This window comes from Lepidochelys kempii, chromosome 3 (genome assembly GCF_965140265.1).
Source record: "Lepidochelys kempii isolate rLepKem1 chromosome 3, rLepKem1.hap2, whole genome shotgun sequence".
Taxonomy (NCBI): Eukaryota; Metazoa; Chordata; order Testudines; family Cheloniidae; genus Lepidochelys; species Lepidochelys kempii.
Genome location: NC_133258.1, coordinates 28917305 through 28932945, shown reverse-complemented (window position 1 = coordinate 28932945; position 15641 = coordinate 28917305). Strand labels below are relative to the sequence as shown.

At 41.6% G+C, this 15641-nt stretch overlaps 1 protein-coding gene across 10 annotated transcripts in view; it reads left to right on the top strand.

Annotated features, from left to right (window-relative positions):
• Window positions 1-15641, top strand: part of GREB1 (growth regulating estrogen receptor binding 1) — a 175708-nt gene that overhangs the window by 105172 nt on the left and 54895 nt on the right. For all 10 annotated transcript variants that reach the window (XM_073335996.1, XM_073336003.1, XM_073336002.1 and 7 more), the window contains 4 exons: window positions 730-852; window positions 1710-1886; window positions 14168-14350; window positions 14666-14809. In XM_073335996.1, the coding sequence (XP_073192097.1) occupies window positions 730-852; window positions 1710-1886; window positions 14168-14350; window positions 14666-14809 (627 nt within the window). The remainder of the gene's footprint in view (window positions 1-729; window positions 853-1709; window positions 1887-14167; window positions 14351-14665; window positions 14810-15641) is intronic.

The following is a 15641-nucleotide window of genomic DNA, read 5'->3' as shown; positions in this document are numbered from 1 at the left end:
GGATTTCCAGGGCCTTATCCAAAAGTCCACTGAAATCAGTGGAATGACTCTCATTGACTTTGAGCTTTGGAACAGACATTCCTTCCTCATCCCAGTGGGTTTTGTATTGTCCATCTATTTAAGATCTTTGGGGCACGGAACTATTTTTTGTTCTGTTTCTTGTACAGCATCAAGTATATAGTCAGCACTTAACTATTAATAATCTGCATTTGATCTGTTGCTTTGTGAGAGCATCTCAAAGCAATTAGATGTATGGATTTCTTTTGGTGTAAATATTAAAAGCAAAGGTCAAGGGAACTTTTATGAGGACAGAGTTCTATTATTGACAAGGGTTCAAATGTCATGAGTCAGGCTGCCCAAAATCATGAGACTGACTTCAAAATCATAAGATTTTAAAAACAAAAATCTGGGGGTTTGTTTTTATTTGCCTTCCGTTTTCTGAGATTTAAGTGCACTCAGGTCACCTTTTAAAGCTTTTCTCCACAATCACAATTGCCAAACTTTTTTTTTTTTAAATAAAAGTTGAAATTCTCATATAACAGGACCTGCAGTTTTAAGAAAAACACCAAACATTGTGAGACTTGGCAACACTGCAGTTCCTTGCAAAGACAAGGGAATCCTACTTTTCTGTAGTGCTTGCTGTAACTGGGACACTGCTCATTCCCAGGATCAGCTATTGCCACAGCTGTCTATTCTCTAAATGTAATTTGTCCTGTGATACTTTTGTAGCAGGCAGCAGAGTGGATAATGAGGAGGAAGAGGAGGAAGAGGAAGAAGAAAGTTCAGAATCAAGTAGCCCTCCTCTCTCTTATCAGATGAAGCCTCCTCCTGAAGGCTGCTGCACTACTGACGGTAAGAAATTCACAAGACTCAAAGTTTGGCAACTGATCCAATGGCCTATTCAGGCAAAGCTCCCATTGGTATCAGTGGAAACTGGGGTCTTAGTAAAAAGTGCAGGATGAGTCCAAACATCATACAAAGCACCTTCCAAGTGGCTCATCAAAGTTAGGTATATAGAAATTGTGGGGCTATCACAGTTTGTTACCTCTTAGACAAAACTAGAAACTTGGTTGATCATTCGCTTTTGTGTGCCTTTGCCTGAATCTTTCAAAGGAGCACTTCTATGTCAGGATAAAGGAGGGGACTAGCCAGCAACTTGAAATCTAACCAGATTTAAAAAACCTCGAGTTTAAAGTAGTTTCAGATATTACACCTGCTGCTGAGTGCTCTGACAACTTTTGTGGTTTTATCACCATATTTTCCCATTTAAAACAAAATTCTTCTGCCCTCTCCTGTGGTTGGGAGAAAGACCCATACAAACAAGAGGGAAAAGACTGTATAAAAACTGTAAAACTGCCCAGACACCAAGTGCTAATGTCTCTTGTTAAACGTACAGCTTAATATAATCTTTTTTATGTTGTTAAATATATACAGTTCCATAAAATATATATGTTGTGCAACAGTGTTTCTGTTGCTGCAGAAAACTTTATTTTTACATTTCCAAATTTTTATTTATTCATTGTATTTCTAGCTTTTGTTTATAGCTCGCCCAGTAGCCGGAAAAATATTGACACTGAAGTGAAACTTGACGTGGTTTACATTTTTTTTTAAATAAAAAGAAAATTTGGAGTTTGTTCAATAAGGAAACTGTGAAGAATTAAGCAAAATGACCTTTGATCTCAGAAATGTGTTGCATTTGTTTTTTCTAGGTTTCTGCCAGGCTGGTAAAGATTTGAGGCTGGTGTCCATTTCCAATGATCAAATTGAGGTGCCTTCAGGGTTTTTACTTGTTGGTGCTAAATCGCCAAATCTGCCTGATCATCTTTTAGTGTGTGCCGTAGATAAAAGATTCTTGCCAGATGACAATGGGCGTAATGCCCTGTTAGGTAAGTGTCCTTGCTCACACTAAGTAGATGCTGTTTTGGACTAGAGTCATATTTACTCTTGTTGCAAAGTGAATGTGGTAGATCTTATTTCCATCACTTGTAGACAATAGTCCTCCCTCATTGCTCACAGCAAGATAACCTTTTAGAGCTGGCTGTGTTTGCACTGGAAAGAGTACAGTGTGAGCTGCTCCAGTACAAATGCTGCATCTCCTTTTATCCTGAGAGAATGCTATGCCTTCAGCTGAAGGTTAAAGTCATTGTCAGGCCAGTTTGAATTACAGTTGCCTGAACTACACCTTCAATAAATGAGCTATTTCTGTGCTGCTGCCTGTCTGCTACCTTTCTAAACACTGATATGTACCACTCCCCTTCTCAGATGCAATTATTCTTAGTGAACCATTGTGGCAGCTACCTGGAGTGAATCATAAGATTCTGCAGTGCAATTGCTGTTGGTCGTTTGGGCCACAGAAATTCGTAACTCTTTTTTAGATTGTGATCCCTTTTGGGTAGGGATCAAGTCTTCAAATGTATTTGGACAGTCCCCAGCACAACAGGGCTCTTCTGTTCCCAGCTGAGGACTTTGGATGCTACTGCAGTATGTATGTATGTACACATAAAAATGAGAGTTAGAAGTCAAAGTTTTGATTTGACACATAAGCAGACAATATTGTGTGTCTGTCCTTGGTCTTAAAATAGAAAATATTTCATGACAAGGATAGTGGGGAAAACACAGGAATTTTGTTATTCATCAGTTCAGGTGTTTGGCCCCTGAACTGTAATTAGGTTCTGGTATACGGTTGGTAGTGGTCACAGCCCTTCTGATAAGTTATGGGCCTGATTCAAAGCCCACTGAAGTCAATGGGAGTCTTTCCTTTGGCTCAGGCCCAGTATTACTGTTGACAGTAGTATTGAAAAGCCTCTAACATCTGAAATCATATGGATGAATGAGCTAATTATGAACATGATAAAAACTGAAGTAGTTTGTGTAATTAGGTGCAGTGATTTTAAATCTACAAGAAAATTCTGGGTTTTGTTGGTCATGCATTTTGAAGTTTGATATGTAGCATTTTATCTCAAATGGTGCTATGCCTCTTCTGTGCAACACTGAGCTTTAATTATTAAAAGAAAGAAAGAAAGAAAGAAAGAAAGAAAGAAAGAAAGAAAGAAAGAAAAAGAAAGTTAGTTGTTGCTGGGTTTGTTAGCCTTTTTGTTGATCTAGAAATAATCCTCGCAATTTCACTTTTACTAACGCCAAAGGTTCTGATGTGAACTCGGTTGCTGTCTCAATTTGAATAAGACTGAAAGGCATTTGGGATAACAGCATAGTGTGAAGGTGCATAATGTAACTCCATGTACAGTAACGTCTTTTGGCATGGGATCTTACTGACTTGGATTGGCCACAATACAATTGAACAGTGATTGTAAAGGAATTAAGGGGGTTGTAAATCAGCCAAGTGTTGTCATTTTAAAGATACAGACAGGAATGCTGTACCACTCAATTCATTCACTGCTACCACTATTAACAACTTAAATTCCCTAGGCTGTAAGCACAGAGGAAGTAGTATATTTGTTAATTGCATGCTAAACAAGAACAGAAAAGGACAATAAGGAGTATTTGATATTTACTCACCATTTTTTGTGCTACTTGTGTCCTCAGTTTGCACATTCCATGCTATATTAGTTGCCTGTAAGCTATTTATAGGCTTATTTTTGATAATTTTATCACACATGAAAACCAATGAAGCAAACACTTTGCTTTTGTGAAACATTTTAGCAAAGCTGTAGAATTACCCCTGGAAAGTCTGGAATAAACTTCAACCAAAAAGAAGCTACATATTTAAGATCCTGATTCAGGCCACAGAATTTGCAAACAAAGGAACACTCCTGAGTCCTATAGTCTGATAAAGAATAGGGTGCAGTTTATTGTCAGCAGGGTAGCACGGTGGTGGAACAACAGTCCATTGACCATATTTAGGTAAATAAAGATTGCTTGGTTCTGTTCTCACTAGCTATGTCTTCATTGCCACTGGGAGTGAGCCTGCCAGCCTGGGTAGACAGCCTTGCCTGTCAGGATTCAAGCTAGCATGCGTCTTGGGCTGCAGCGTGGGCTCTCAAGCATAGGGGGTCAGGTGGACTTGAGAGCCCAAGCTCCAGCGTCCACACTGCTATTTTTAGCACGCTAGCTCGAGTTCTGCTAGCAAGAGTATATCTAGGCTTGCTCCCAGCTGCTGTGTAAACATACCTATATATGCTGGTGTAAATCAGGATTAACTCTGTTGCAGTTAATGGAATTATACCAGGGTCAGTGAAATTAGAATCCGGCACACAGTCTCACAAGCCAAACCATTTTATTGACAAATAAAAGGTATTGTCTGTGACAACTGAGCTTGTCTTCAATTCATTGTTTGCTGGACTAAGATGGTTACCACTTCGTCTTGCACTAAATTCAAGCTGACAACTGCAAAGGACTTTATTGAAAGGAACATAAGAACAGTCATACGGGGTCAGACCAATGGTCCATCTAGTCCAGAATCCTGTCTTCTGACAGTGGGCAAAGCCAGGTGCTTCAGAGGGAGTGAACAGAACAGGTAATCATCAAGTGATCCACCCCCTCTTTTTATTTGATGGCTCTGAAAGAAGGGAACAGTTTAATTATTCCCGAAAGTCTGGGTTTGAGACCATTTTCCTTTGCAAAACTGTGGGTGTGTGTATTTATAAACAAAATGGAAAATGGTGTCCCAAAATCTTTAGTAACTGTAGAGGTAACAGGCTCGATTTTCCAAAATGCAGAGTACTTACTGAGAGTCTATTGGAACTGAGGGCATCTGGCACTTTCCAAGAGGTGCTGAGCACCTTACAGGATCAGGTGCAATGTCTGTAACCCATGAGACACCCCATTTTCTTTCCTAAGTCAGTGGTGTTTGTGTCAAGGGGGAGGGTATTGTTCTCTATTGTAGATTATCCAAAAGTAATTTATTTATAAGGAAAACACACCCAAGAAATGTCTTTGTGGTTTCCAGGCTATTCTTGAGCTGGCTCCATATCAGTTTGTGGATATGCCTGTGGGGCATTTGTAGGCTCAGAAGGAAAATATACCCGAGGAGCATCTCATAGTTTCCTGACGTTATCTTTTGACTCCTAGTCTTGTCTCCATGACAGGCTGTTGACATGCCTCTGGGGCATGTATAGGGTTGGTTTATTGATTATGGTAAAAGGTTGTATTACTCTCCTAGATAGCTGTTCCTGTGATTCGTGTGCCATTCGTATTTGAGAATGAATTACATCTAATATTCCAATGGAAAGGCCCCCTTCCTGGAAACGTGTGGGTGTCTGCTTCAAGCACAACCATTTGTGTGTAATAGCACAGGAGCCTTAATTCGTATCCTGAGAAGTGCCTAGTCATTGCACCAGCTTATCTTTATTAATCAGAATTAGATTCCTTGCCTCACAGCCCTGCAAGGAACTCAGTGTTTTGCCATTAAGAAGCCTTTTCCTTGTGCCTGGAGATCTGCTAGAAACCAATGGAGAAGGCAGTGTTGTGATTGGGATCATTGTTTCCCAAACAAATGCAGCTCATACATTCCTCTGCCCCCCCCCCCCCCACAAAAAAGGTTTTTCTGTTTATTTTCCCCACTTTTCATGCCTTGAAGTGAGACTGTGAGGACAAACTATGCAGCTAGTGTCTCCTACCATCTTCTTCCCAGAGACAGAAAACAGTTGCACAGATCATCCCCACTTCCATTGCTAGGAGTAAGAAGTCGTTTAGTCACTGGCTGGGGACAGAATAATATAGCAGAAAAGATTAATTTGCGTATTGTTTGTAAGCCTGGTTGTGGATGAAAAGTTCCAGTGTGAAGTATTGTATTGTTACTACTATCATTGGATGAAATGCAAAGGGTGTATACCAAGCTCATTATAATACCAAGCAGGACCGAGCACTCTTGCCTGGTCTTATAAAAACAAACCTTGCTTCAGACTTTAGATGAAATTGAACTGAAAGCCCCTCCACACTGGGCTGGGATTAGGATTGCGGTGCTGGGGTAGAGTGTGCATACAGGGAATGGTGGGTCTCAGACAAAAAGACACAATGCAGTTGGTGGGTCACCTTATGAAAAGGTTTGGGAACCACTGCTCTATTTAACCACTGAGCAGGGGCAGCCTAATCAGGGTCAGTGGAAACAAACTTTTCCAAACTGTCCTACTAATGAGCCTCAGTCCTGACCCAGAGAGTCAGTAATTATACAGTAAGAAGACAGGTTAGTCTTCATGCTCTGTCAGTCCTTTGCCTCTCTACTTTAACTAACTGACAACTGAGTGTACTTGTCTGCTAGGTTGTGGACAGATTCATCCAAATCCATTTCATATAGACTGCTGAAGATTTTTCAGATGGTAACAACCTTCAGTCACTATTGATGTAGGTGGATTTGAACTGCTGACCTGGAGGTGAAAAGCTTTTATCCCCTATACTCTATGAATTGATCTCTTGTTCTCTTGTGAAATCAACCTTATGACATAGATAAATTAGGACAGCTGCCCTGAATCCCCTGACCTTTGTCCTTTCTATAATGTATGGAAGCCTATTTGATTTAGTTTATTTATGAAACTACCTGTCTTTCCTATAAATTGCTGCTTCCAGACATTGGCATGTAAATGTAGCATGTGAAGAGGAAGGGAATAGTGAAATGTCTGAGTTCTCATCCTGCAGAATCCCTGTTGCCATATATTGGGTCATGAATAAGGTCAGAATGATGCTTTTTAAACCTGTGAATTAGCCATATGATGATGATATAAGTGCTGGATGGCATCTTTATTTCACCATGATCTGAGCACAATATCAACTCTTGAAAACAAAATGAGATCCTCTTAGGATCTCTTATCAGTCAGATAAGGGCTCCCAGTTAGTTGAATGTTCTCAGCTCCACTACGACCCTCTTCTAATCCATATCTGACTGATAAAGGATTTTTTAGGTGCTCTTAGTAGTTGACATAAAGTCATGCTGTGTTGTAGTTCTCAAGTTATAGCTGGCTGTCAATGAAAGTAGAGTAACAATAGGGGGACATAATATGGATAGCTGTGTTGGGGGGAACTTGAAGCAGGGAGATCTCAGGAGAGTGCAGAGAAGCTGGTGGGTGGTAGTGAAAGGAGACAGTTTTGATTTTTAAAAGGCTTTTCAAATAAAAGAAGTTTTAAAATGTGCAGCCTCCAAGTCCCTTTCAAAGCGAGTGGTCAATATTAGATGTATCTGAGACACTGATCAGCTCTCTCATGCATACTGAAATGATTAGTGTCGACAACATTAGGTGATGTTATATTACCTTAGCATTAAGTTGTTGTCTTGTATGTTACTATGTGGTGTTATGTGATCTGAGGGGTTTAGGAGGAAATCAGGTCCTGCCTATGTGTGCTGGAGTTGTTACTTGCAATGTTCCAATAAATCCCTGTGACTATTACAGCTAATAGCAGCAGCTGGAAAACCACAATGCTCTGGGCAGGGACTTAGGAGCTGAAATAAGTCTGATCTATGGTGAACATCCAGTCTTGAAAGGGAAGAAGATTTGTACTGCAGGGGTTAAACTGATGACTATTAATCATCAGCCACTGCAGACAACAGGAGATTGGTATGCTGCCCTCCATTTTCAGGACACATACTTCCACATGACAATACATCCTGGCTGCAGAAAGTACCTTTGCTTTATAGCAAGAGACATCCACTACCCGTACATGGTGCACCCCTTTGGTCTGTCACTGGCCTCAAAGGTCTTCACAAAATGCAAGGTGGTAGTAGTGGCCCACTTGTGCCACTTAGGTGTCCAAATTTTCCTTTAGCTACATATTTGGCTAGTAGGTGGAGCTCAAGCATCCAAGTCAACAGCAGCATCCTCATTATCAGACAGCTATTCTCTCATCTGACCCTGAAACTAAGTTTAGACAAATCAAAGTTGAAGCAGATAGAGTGTATAACATTCATAGGAGCAGACCTCAATGCCATACCTGTGATGGCCTGTCTTCTGGTAGTCAGGTTTCAGTCCACTTTGTCTGAAAGCCTAAAATCCAACACAGTTACAGCAGTGCATTCCTGTCTACAACTGCTGGGCCACATGGCCTTGTACGCATATGTAACTCTGCATGCCAGACTTCACCTTCATTGTCTATGGGCCTGCCTTCATTTGGTTGATCTTCTGACTAGGCATCCTCTGGACATGCTTGTTTATAGGGCTGCAACGAGTGCTTGAAACCCTGGACTGGTGGCTGGACCCTCACAATGTGTGCAAAGAGTTGCTTTTTCTGTCTCCTGAGCCAGCTTTGACTCTGGTTACAAATGTGTCTACCAAAGACTGGGGGGCCCACCTTGGTTGACTTTGTGCGCAAGATCTGTAGTCACCCGTGGAGGTGTCTCTACACATATATGTGCTGGAGCCCTGTGTGATTCATTGGGCCTAAGAAACATTTATGTCTACCATTAAAAACCATGGTCACCTGTACATATCTTTTGTAGACATTATGCCATCACTCAGGCCTTTTGGGACGATGGTAGCTTGGACAAGTAGGAATTGCAGTCTCTATTCAGATCATCCAAAGTCCCTGCATCAGTAAGGGAGCAGCTACGGCATCACCTGCAATAGAATATATATGTTCACAATCACTTCAAGAAGAAAAATGGGCTACTTACCTAGAGTAGCTTGTTTTTTGAGATCTGTTGTGCACATATGCATTCAATGGCTGCCCCACCTTCTCTGCTACTTCTGACAATAATTTCACTAGTAGCAAGAAGGAACGGAGAGGGAGGTGGCAGACATGCCCTTTTATGGCCCTGGCTCAGCACACCAGGAGAGCTGGGGCGCATGTGTTGCCCAATGGTACCGCTGGCAAAACTCTCTGACTCAAGTGCATTGGGCGCACATTACTCCTGCAGAGGAACGTATATGCAGTTGAATGTATATGTGTACAATGCATCTCAAAGAATAAAAGTTACTATTGGTAAGTAACCATTTTATTTACTGAAGGACACCTAGACTGGGGAAATCTTTGCAGTTCAGGAACGATTATCCATTGATCCAGGTACCAACTTGTTAGTGTATGATGGTAACAGGATTGTTTTTCTAGCAAGCTTACAGAGAACGATACTAGATCATCTGGGGTATGAAAAGACACTGAGCTGTGTATCTGACAGATATTTTGGCTGAGTGTGGCTGCAGATGTTAAGGACTAGGTACTTTCCCGCTTTACCTGTCAGGAAAGGAAAGCGCCTGCAAGAAGAGGCAGAATTCCTTTAGGAGCACACCAACCCACCAAGCCCTAGGTGTTCATACAGACTGAATTGGAAAGGCCCTCTGTCAGAAACACCAGCTGGAAATTGGTATTTGCTGGTAGTGTCTGACACCTTCTCAAAGTATGCTGTGGCATGACCACTGAAGGATAAAAGGACTGAGACTGTTACTGATGAATGGATGAAACATGTAGTGTTGCAGTTTGGCCCACCAAACTGCATCTAAAGTGATCAGGGGAAGGAATTTGAATCATGGTTGTCACAGGAGGTGTTCTGGCAACTCCAGATAACCAAGGTGAGGACTGGTGTTGCCCACCCTGCAAGTAAAGGGAGTGTGGAGAGAGTGCACCACTGGTAGTTTGTCAGCAAAGACCAACGAGGCTGGGATACTAAGTCACCTTTTGTTATCTTTGCACAGAACATAAGCATGCACTCACCTATCCATCACTCTCCTATGAGGTCATTCTGCACACTCATGCTTCCCTGTGACTTGATGTTCAGGCTGCAAGAACTGACAAGACCCCCTGCTACTACGCAGGTGGGTGATGTGGCGGAGTCTTATATCAGTGACTCGAGGACAGCATTCCCGAAGGTGGAGGAACAGATTAGTTGGAAGCGAGCGTGTCAAACACAAGATGCCAGGAAAAAGGAAAATTATGTGCCCACCCAAAAAGGAGAGAAGGTGTAGCTCCGCAACTGGAAAAAACAGTCTGGAAAAAATCTTCAAAGTACTCCTTTTTGGAGGGGATGTTACACAGTGATTAAGAAACTAAACAGCTTATCTTTACTGATACAAAACAGCAAGACTGTGCCACTTTGCATCAAAAACTGGTGCACACATTCACTGAAAGAAAGGGGAAGGAAAACACTGAGGATACCCAACAATTATTCCAGAAGGATGCAGAACAGGATTTGGAGGTACCCCCAGCAGGTTCTTGTGGCTCATAATGGGAGGCCAGTTGTGTAGGAGGAATTGCTGGGATATTCTTGGGACCTCAGCACATGCTGTCTTCAGCAGGCGGGGTGTGTACAACAAATAGAGGACATGAACCCTGCGGTCACTGATAATCTAGATCCAACTATGAATGAGGTGTCAGTGACGGAATAAAGGCCTCTAGTGGGCAGACCAACACAGAAACCTGCATGGATGGCAGACTCCCTGGGTTCCTAGGAGTTACTGATTTTTAAACTCTTATTTAACTAGAGGGGGAAAAGTTGTAATGGTTAGTGTAGACAGCAACTCCACCAGTGTATGGTGTAGACAGTGCTACGTAGACAAAGGAATTCTTCCGTCGACCTAGCTACTTCCTCTTGGGAAGGTGATGGGAGAATCGCTCCTGCAGGCATAGGTAGTCTCTACGCTGAAGCACTACAGCGGTGCAACTGCACAGCTGCAGCTGCGCCGCTGTAGCATTTAAGTGTAGACGAGCCCTAAGTGAAGATTAGGGTTCCTAATTAATCTCACATGGCTAAATGATATTGCTCAGGGGGCCCTTAAAGGCTATGGAACCTTTCAGGGCAGTCTCTGCTAGTTTGAGTCTGGTCCAGGTTGTGGTCACTGATCTAAGTGAGTCACTTAGGAAGCTTAGTAGGAAGCTGGTCATGGAGCACGAAATCTTTTCAAGCGTACCACAGAGCAGGCACTGTATTGTGGAAACTGATCCAAGTGGCTCTGTAGTGCACGGGAAAAGATTTCGTGCTCCATGACCTGCTTCTTCCTGGACAGCTGTTTCTATCACCAGTTTTGGCGACCTGGTAGTCGGTCTCAGCAAATAGATAAATTCTAGAACAGGCACAGACAACACTGTCTTGCCATAGGAAGTGGTTTCTTCTATGGTCAGGCTTAAAAAAACCATTTGGGTAGGTGTCAGTGTAGGGAAAAGTTCACTGCTGCTGGCCACGCTTTCTGTGTTCTGTGGATGAACAGGAATTTCATTCTCCAGTTTATGCCCCTTTCATGAACTCTGAATCTGGTTAGAACACATGTAACACTGTACAGCTTTAAGAAAAGGAGTAGTTGTGGTACCTTAGAGACTAACAGACTCTAAGGTGCCACAAGTACTCCTTTTCTTTTTGCGAATACAGACTAACACGGCTGCTACTCTGAAACCTGTACAGCTTTAATCACTAGGTTTTATTTTTGGTTCCTTTTACTGTTGCTTTAATTACTGAGGTAACTGAAGGTTTTCTTCTGTTACTGTTGATATTTGTGTGATGTTAGACAGATGGTTTTGTGATACCTGGTTTAACATGGAGGCTTATGCAGAGTGCTAATTTGTCCTAGTGTTATAAGTCATAGTGACCTTTACTAACCCGTATACCAGAACCTGAGATGTAACAGTCATATTTCAATACACTCCAACATATCCCCAGCAAAAAGACCTAGTACCCTTAGATACCAGACCAACAAAGGATGAATTCTGGCCTTTAATACATTCTGCGGAGCCATTACGAGGCTAATGAGGAGGGTAATCAGATTTGTAAGCAGAGCGAACAATACTTTTCCTTGTATTCTCCTTCTGAACAGGTGTTTTTAGAGCATTATATTTCAGTGGTTTGCTTTTAGTTTTCCTTATCTCAGTAAAACAAAAATGTTGGCAGCTAATTTGAAAACTTAGTTTGTGTGAAAGATGTGACTTTAAATATTAACATAACCTTCCCTATTATCACCTACTGAACAGGGAGCCTTGTCTTGCATTGAAGCCAAGGAGAGTTTTGCTATTGACTTCAGTGGGTTTAGGATCAGGCAAAATTGTAGCCTTGTAAGGAGAGTTGGTGCAGTGCTGTGCCACTCCACAAGGGGCTGCAGGAGTGGTTGTCTCTTAAACTCCTCCCTGAACCTCTTAACAGACAGGATGGGTGAGTAAGAAAGATATGGGCTGACTTCTGGACAGCTCTGAAGGCCCCTTCTCAATGGGCAGCAGTGGCCAAAAAATGTGGAGATCTATAAAGACTGGGGTAGAAAATAATACTGAAAATATTATCATGCTGCTATATAAATTGATGGTACATCCTCATCTGGAATAATGGGTTCATATGTGGGCACCTACCTCAACATAAATAAAGCAGAAACCGAAGGAGTTCAGAAGTGGGCCAAGAAAATCATTATAGGCATCAAAGACTTCAGTATAGAGAGAATTTAGCAAGATTGTGACTCTTTAATTTAGAGGAGAGGTGAATAAGATGGAAATGATAGGAGGATTCAAAATAACAAATGGTGGAAAGTAAAACCATTCTTATATACTCTCCTATAACCCAGAAAACAAGGACATTCAGTGACACTGAAGAGTAACAAATTTAAAACTGATAAAAGAAAGTAGTTTTAACATATGAGTAATGGATCTGTGGAATTCATTGCAGCAATATATTGGACCATGAACATTTCAATACTAAACCAGACCTGGGCTCCATGTAGTTCACTATCCTGTCTCCAACAGTGGCCAGTACCAGATGTTTGAGAGGAAGGTACACGCAACCTCATATTAGACAGATGTGGAATAATCTGCTCCCTACATTAGGTGTCTTCCGAACCCTGATAGGTAGGGTTTGGCTTAAGCCTTGAAGTATGAGGTTTAATATCCTTTCCAAAATGTGCTAGCGTTAACTATGATAATTCTGAATATTCTTGTTATCTATATAAATGTCCAGCCCCCTTTTTTGAATCTTGCTTTAAAGATGTGCTTAATACACATTTAAAGTTAAGCACTTGCTCAGTTTTCAGAGTAGCAGCCGTGTTAGTCTGTATTCGCAAAAAGAAAAGGAGTACTTGTGGCACCTTAGAGACTAACCAATTTATTTGAGCATAAACTTTCGTGAGCTACAGCTCACTTCATCGGGTGCATACCGTGGAAAGTACAGAAGATCTTTTTATACACATAAAGCATGAAAAAATACCTCCCCCCACCTCACTCTCCTGCTGGTAATAGCTTATCTAAAGTGATCACTCTCCTTACAATGTGTATGATAATCAAGTTGGGCCATTTCCAGCACAAATCCAGGTTTTCTCACCTCCCCCCCCCACACAAACCCACTCTCCTACTGGTAATAGCTCAGTGTTGTCTTGCATAGGGATAGATTTAAACACATGCTTAAGTGCTTTCTAGTCAGGGCCTTAATAGTCTAAGGCTTTGTCTACACTGCCAATTGAACTACAAAACTTTTGTCATTCATAGGTGCTTTAAAAAGCCCCTCCCCCCCGAAAGACAGAAGTTTTGCCACAGCAAGTGGCACTGTAAACGGTTTGTTGTTGGCAGGAGCGCTCTTCTGTTGACAATGCGAACCCCGCTCATAGGGGGTGGAAGCATTTTGTCAGCAAAAGTGCCCTCAAACAGCGTTTACGCTGCCTGACTTTTAGCGATACGGCCATGTTGCTAAAAGGTGTGTAGTGTAGACCAACCTTAGAATGCCTGTTTTCATTCCTATGACCTGGGTATGAAGGGATCTGGAATTTTTTGAACGTGGTCTGAAATGAAAAATATAACCATAGGCAATGAAAACAAGGTATGTATTTACTAACTGTGAAGCTTAATTTAGGAAACCTGATGGCCAAGTGCAATTTGGAGGGTTTGACATAATTTTTTTAGTAAGAAAATGTTTGTATCAGATCAGGGGTGGTCAACCTGAGCCTGAGAAGGAGCCAGAAGTTACCAATGTACATTGCCAAAGAGCCACAGTAATACATCAGCAGCCCTGCATCAGCTCCCCTGCCGCTCCCAGCACCCCCCACCCACCGGCAACCCCACCGATCGGCTTAGGGCCTGTGGCAGAGCCAGGGGTTGAGCAGTGAGCACCCCCAGCATGTTGGAAAGTTGGTGCCTGTAGCTCCAGCCCCAGAGTCGCAAGGAGCCGCGTATTAACTTCTGAAGAGCCGCATGTGGCTCCGGAGCCACCGGTTGGCCACCCTATATCAGATGAATTATTTACAACAAATGCTCACCATCCCATGGGAAGGGATGTGTCTACATGTCACTGACACCTATCTTACCAGATCTTTTGTATTGTTTATTTTATCAGGTTTCTCTGGCAATTGTGTTGGCTGTGGCAAGAAGGGGTTCTGCTACTTTACTGAATTTTCCAATCACATCAATCTTAAACTGACCACTCAGCCCAAGAAACAGAAACACTTAAAGTATTATCTGGTCAGGAATGCACAAGGAGCTCTTACCAAAGGATCTGTAATCTGCTGGAAAGGGGCAGGTGAGATAATGAAGCTGTCTTGTTGGAGCTCTGGTTCTTGTCTGCAGAGCTTAGATAGCACAGAGATTGGCGTCTGAGAAAAACCTGAGATAGACAGATAAACGAAGGAGTCTTTAAAGCTAGGTGATTACTAAAGAGCAGCTGTAGAAAGAAATTGATTAATAAAAAGTTGGCATGTTTGACAAACTGTTAGTGCCCGCTTTCCAAATGTCATAACAACTGATTCAAATTAGTTCATGTTTTAAACTCTCAATTTAAATTTGCAAAGATAAAGCTCTTGTATCGCGTCTCAGTGGAAGGGTCTTGTTTTCGTAGAGTTCAGAGGCCGACAGGCTTCATCCGGTCCTTGTTCAAGCACTTTGTTCCAACCGCCAGAGAGTTCGGGCCCCACGCTAACCACCACAAGTGAGCTTGTTCCAGCACCAAACCCAAATGCTCCGGCTGGGACACAACAAACAGGTAACTTGGAGAAGAGAAACCCTTTGGGTTACTAAATATTCTTATTTGTGTGTGTGGGTAAATGGAAACACATAGCACAAAATGAATAAAATGCGGATGTCTGGGTTAACTAAATCAAGTAACTGGTATAATAATGTCATCGCTCTGAAAAAAGAAAGTTAATGGTTCTTTGAAGGCTTTTTCATCACAAGCGGTTTTTCAAAGTAATTAATGAAGAGTTGACAAATAGCTTAATGTTCAGAAAATGTTTCTCTTCTGGAATCAGTGAGCTTCATAGCTAGGACAAGCCAAATCTTTGAGATCCATCTGTTGTAAGGTGGTGAAAGTGGGCTTTACCATTTTGCAGCTGTTGCTTATCTAGCCACAAATGCTTTGGAAATTAGTTTGTTTATTTCAGTTTTTTTCCTGTTTATTTCAGTGATTTCCTCTGATCCAGTCTATTTTATGATATGAGTGGAAATCCTCTTTATTGCAGAGATTATATGGAAGTTAGGTTGAAAGCTTCTGTTTTTTTCTTTTGCTAGTAAAGACATTGGTTTATTTTTTATATTTCAGACAAATTAAGGCCAGGTTTTCATATTTTTTAAAAAATAACCATTATCTTTTATGGTTAAAAATATTTTCTTTCTGAAGGTTTTGCTTTTCCATTTCCTGGTGTGAATAGGTAGGTGTTTACTGATGAAAGGTGAAATGATCTCTCTGAATTTCCTCCTAATGAAATCAGCTGTCCAGTGTCTTGTGAGTGTGATGGGTATTTGTATTTTGAGAACTTCAGCAACTCCACTGACATTTTTATTATCTCTATCAGAGAGGAGCCTGAACTCCAAATATA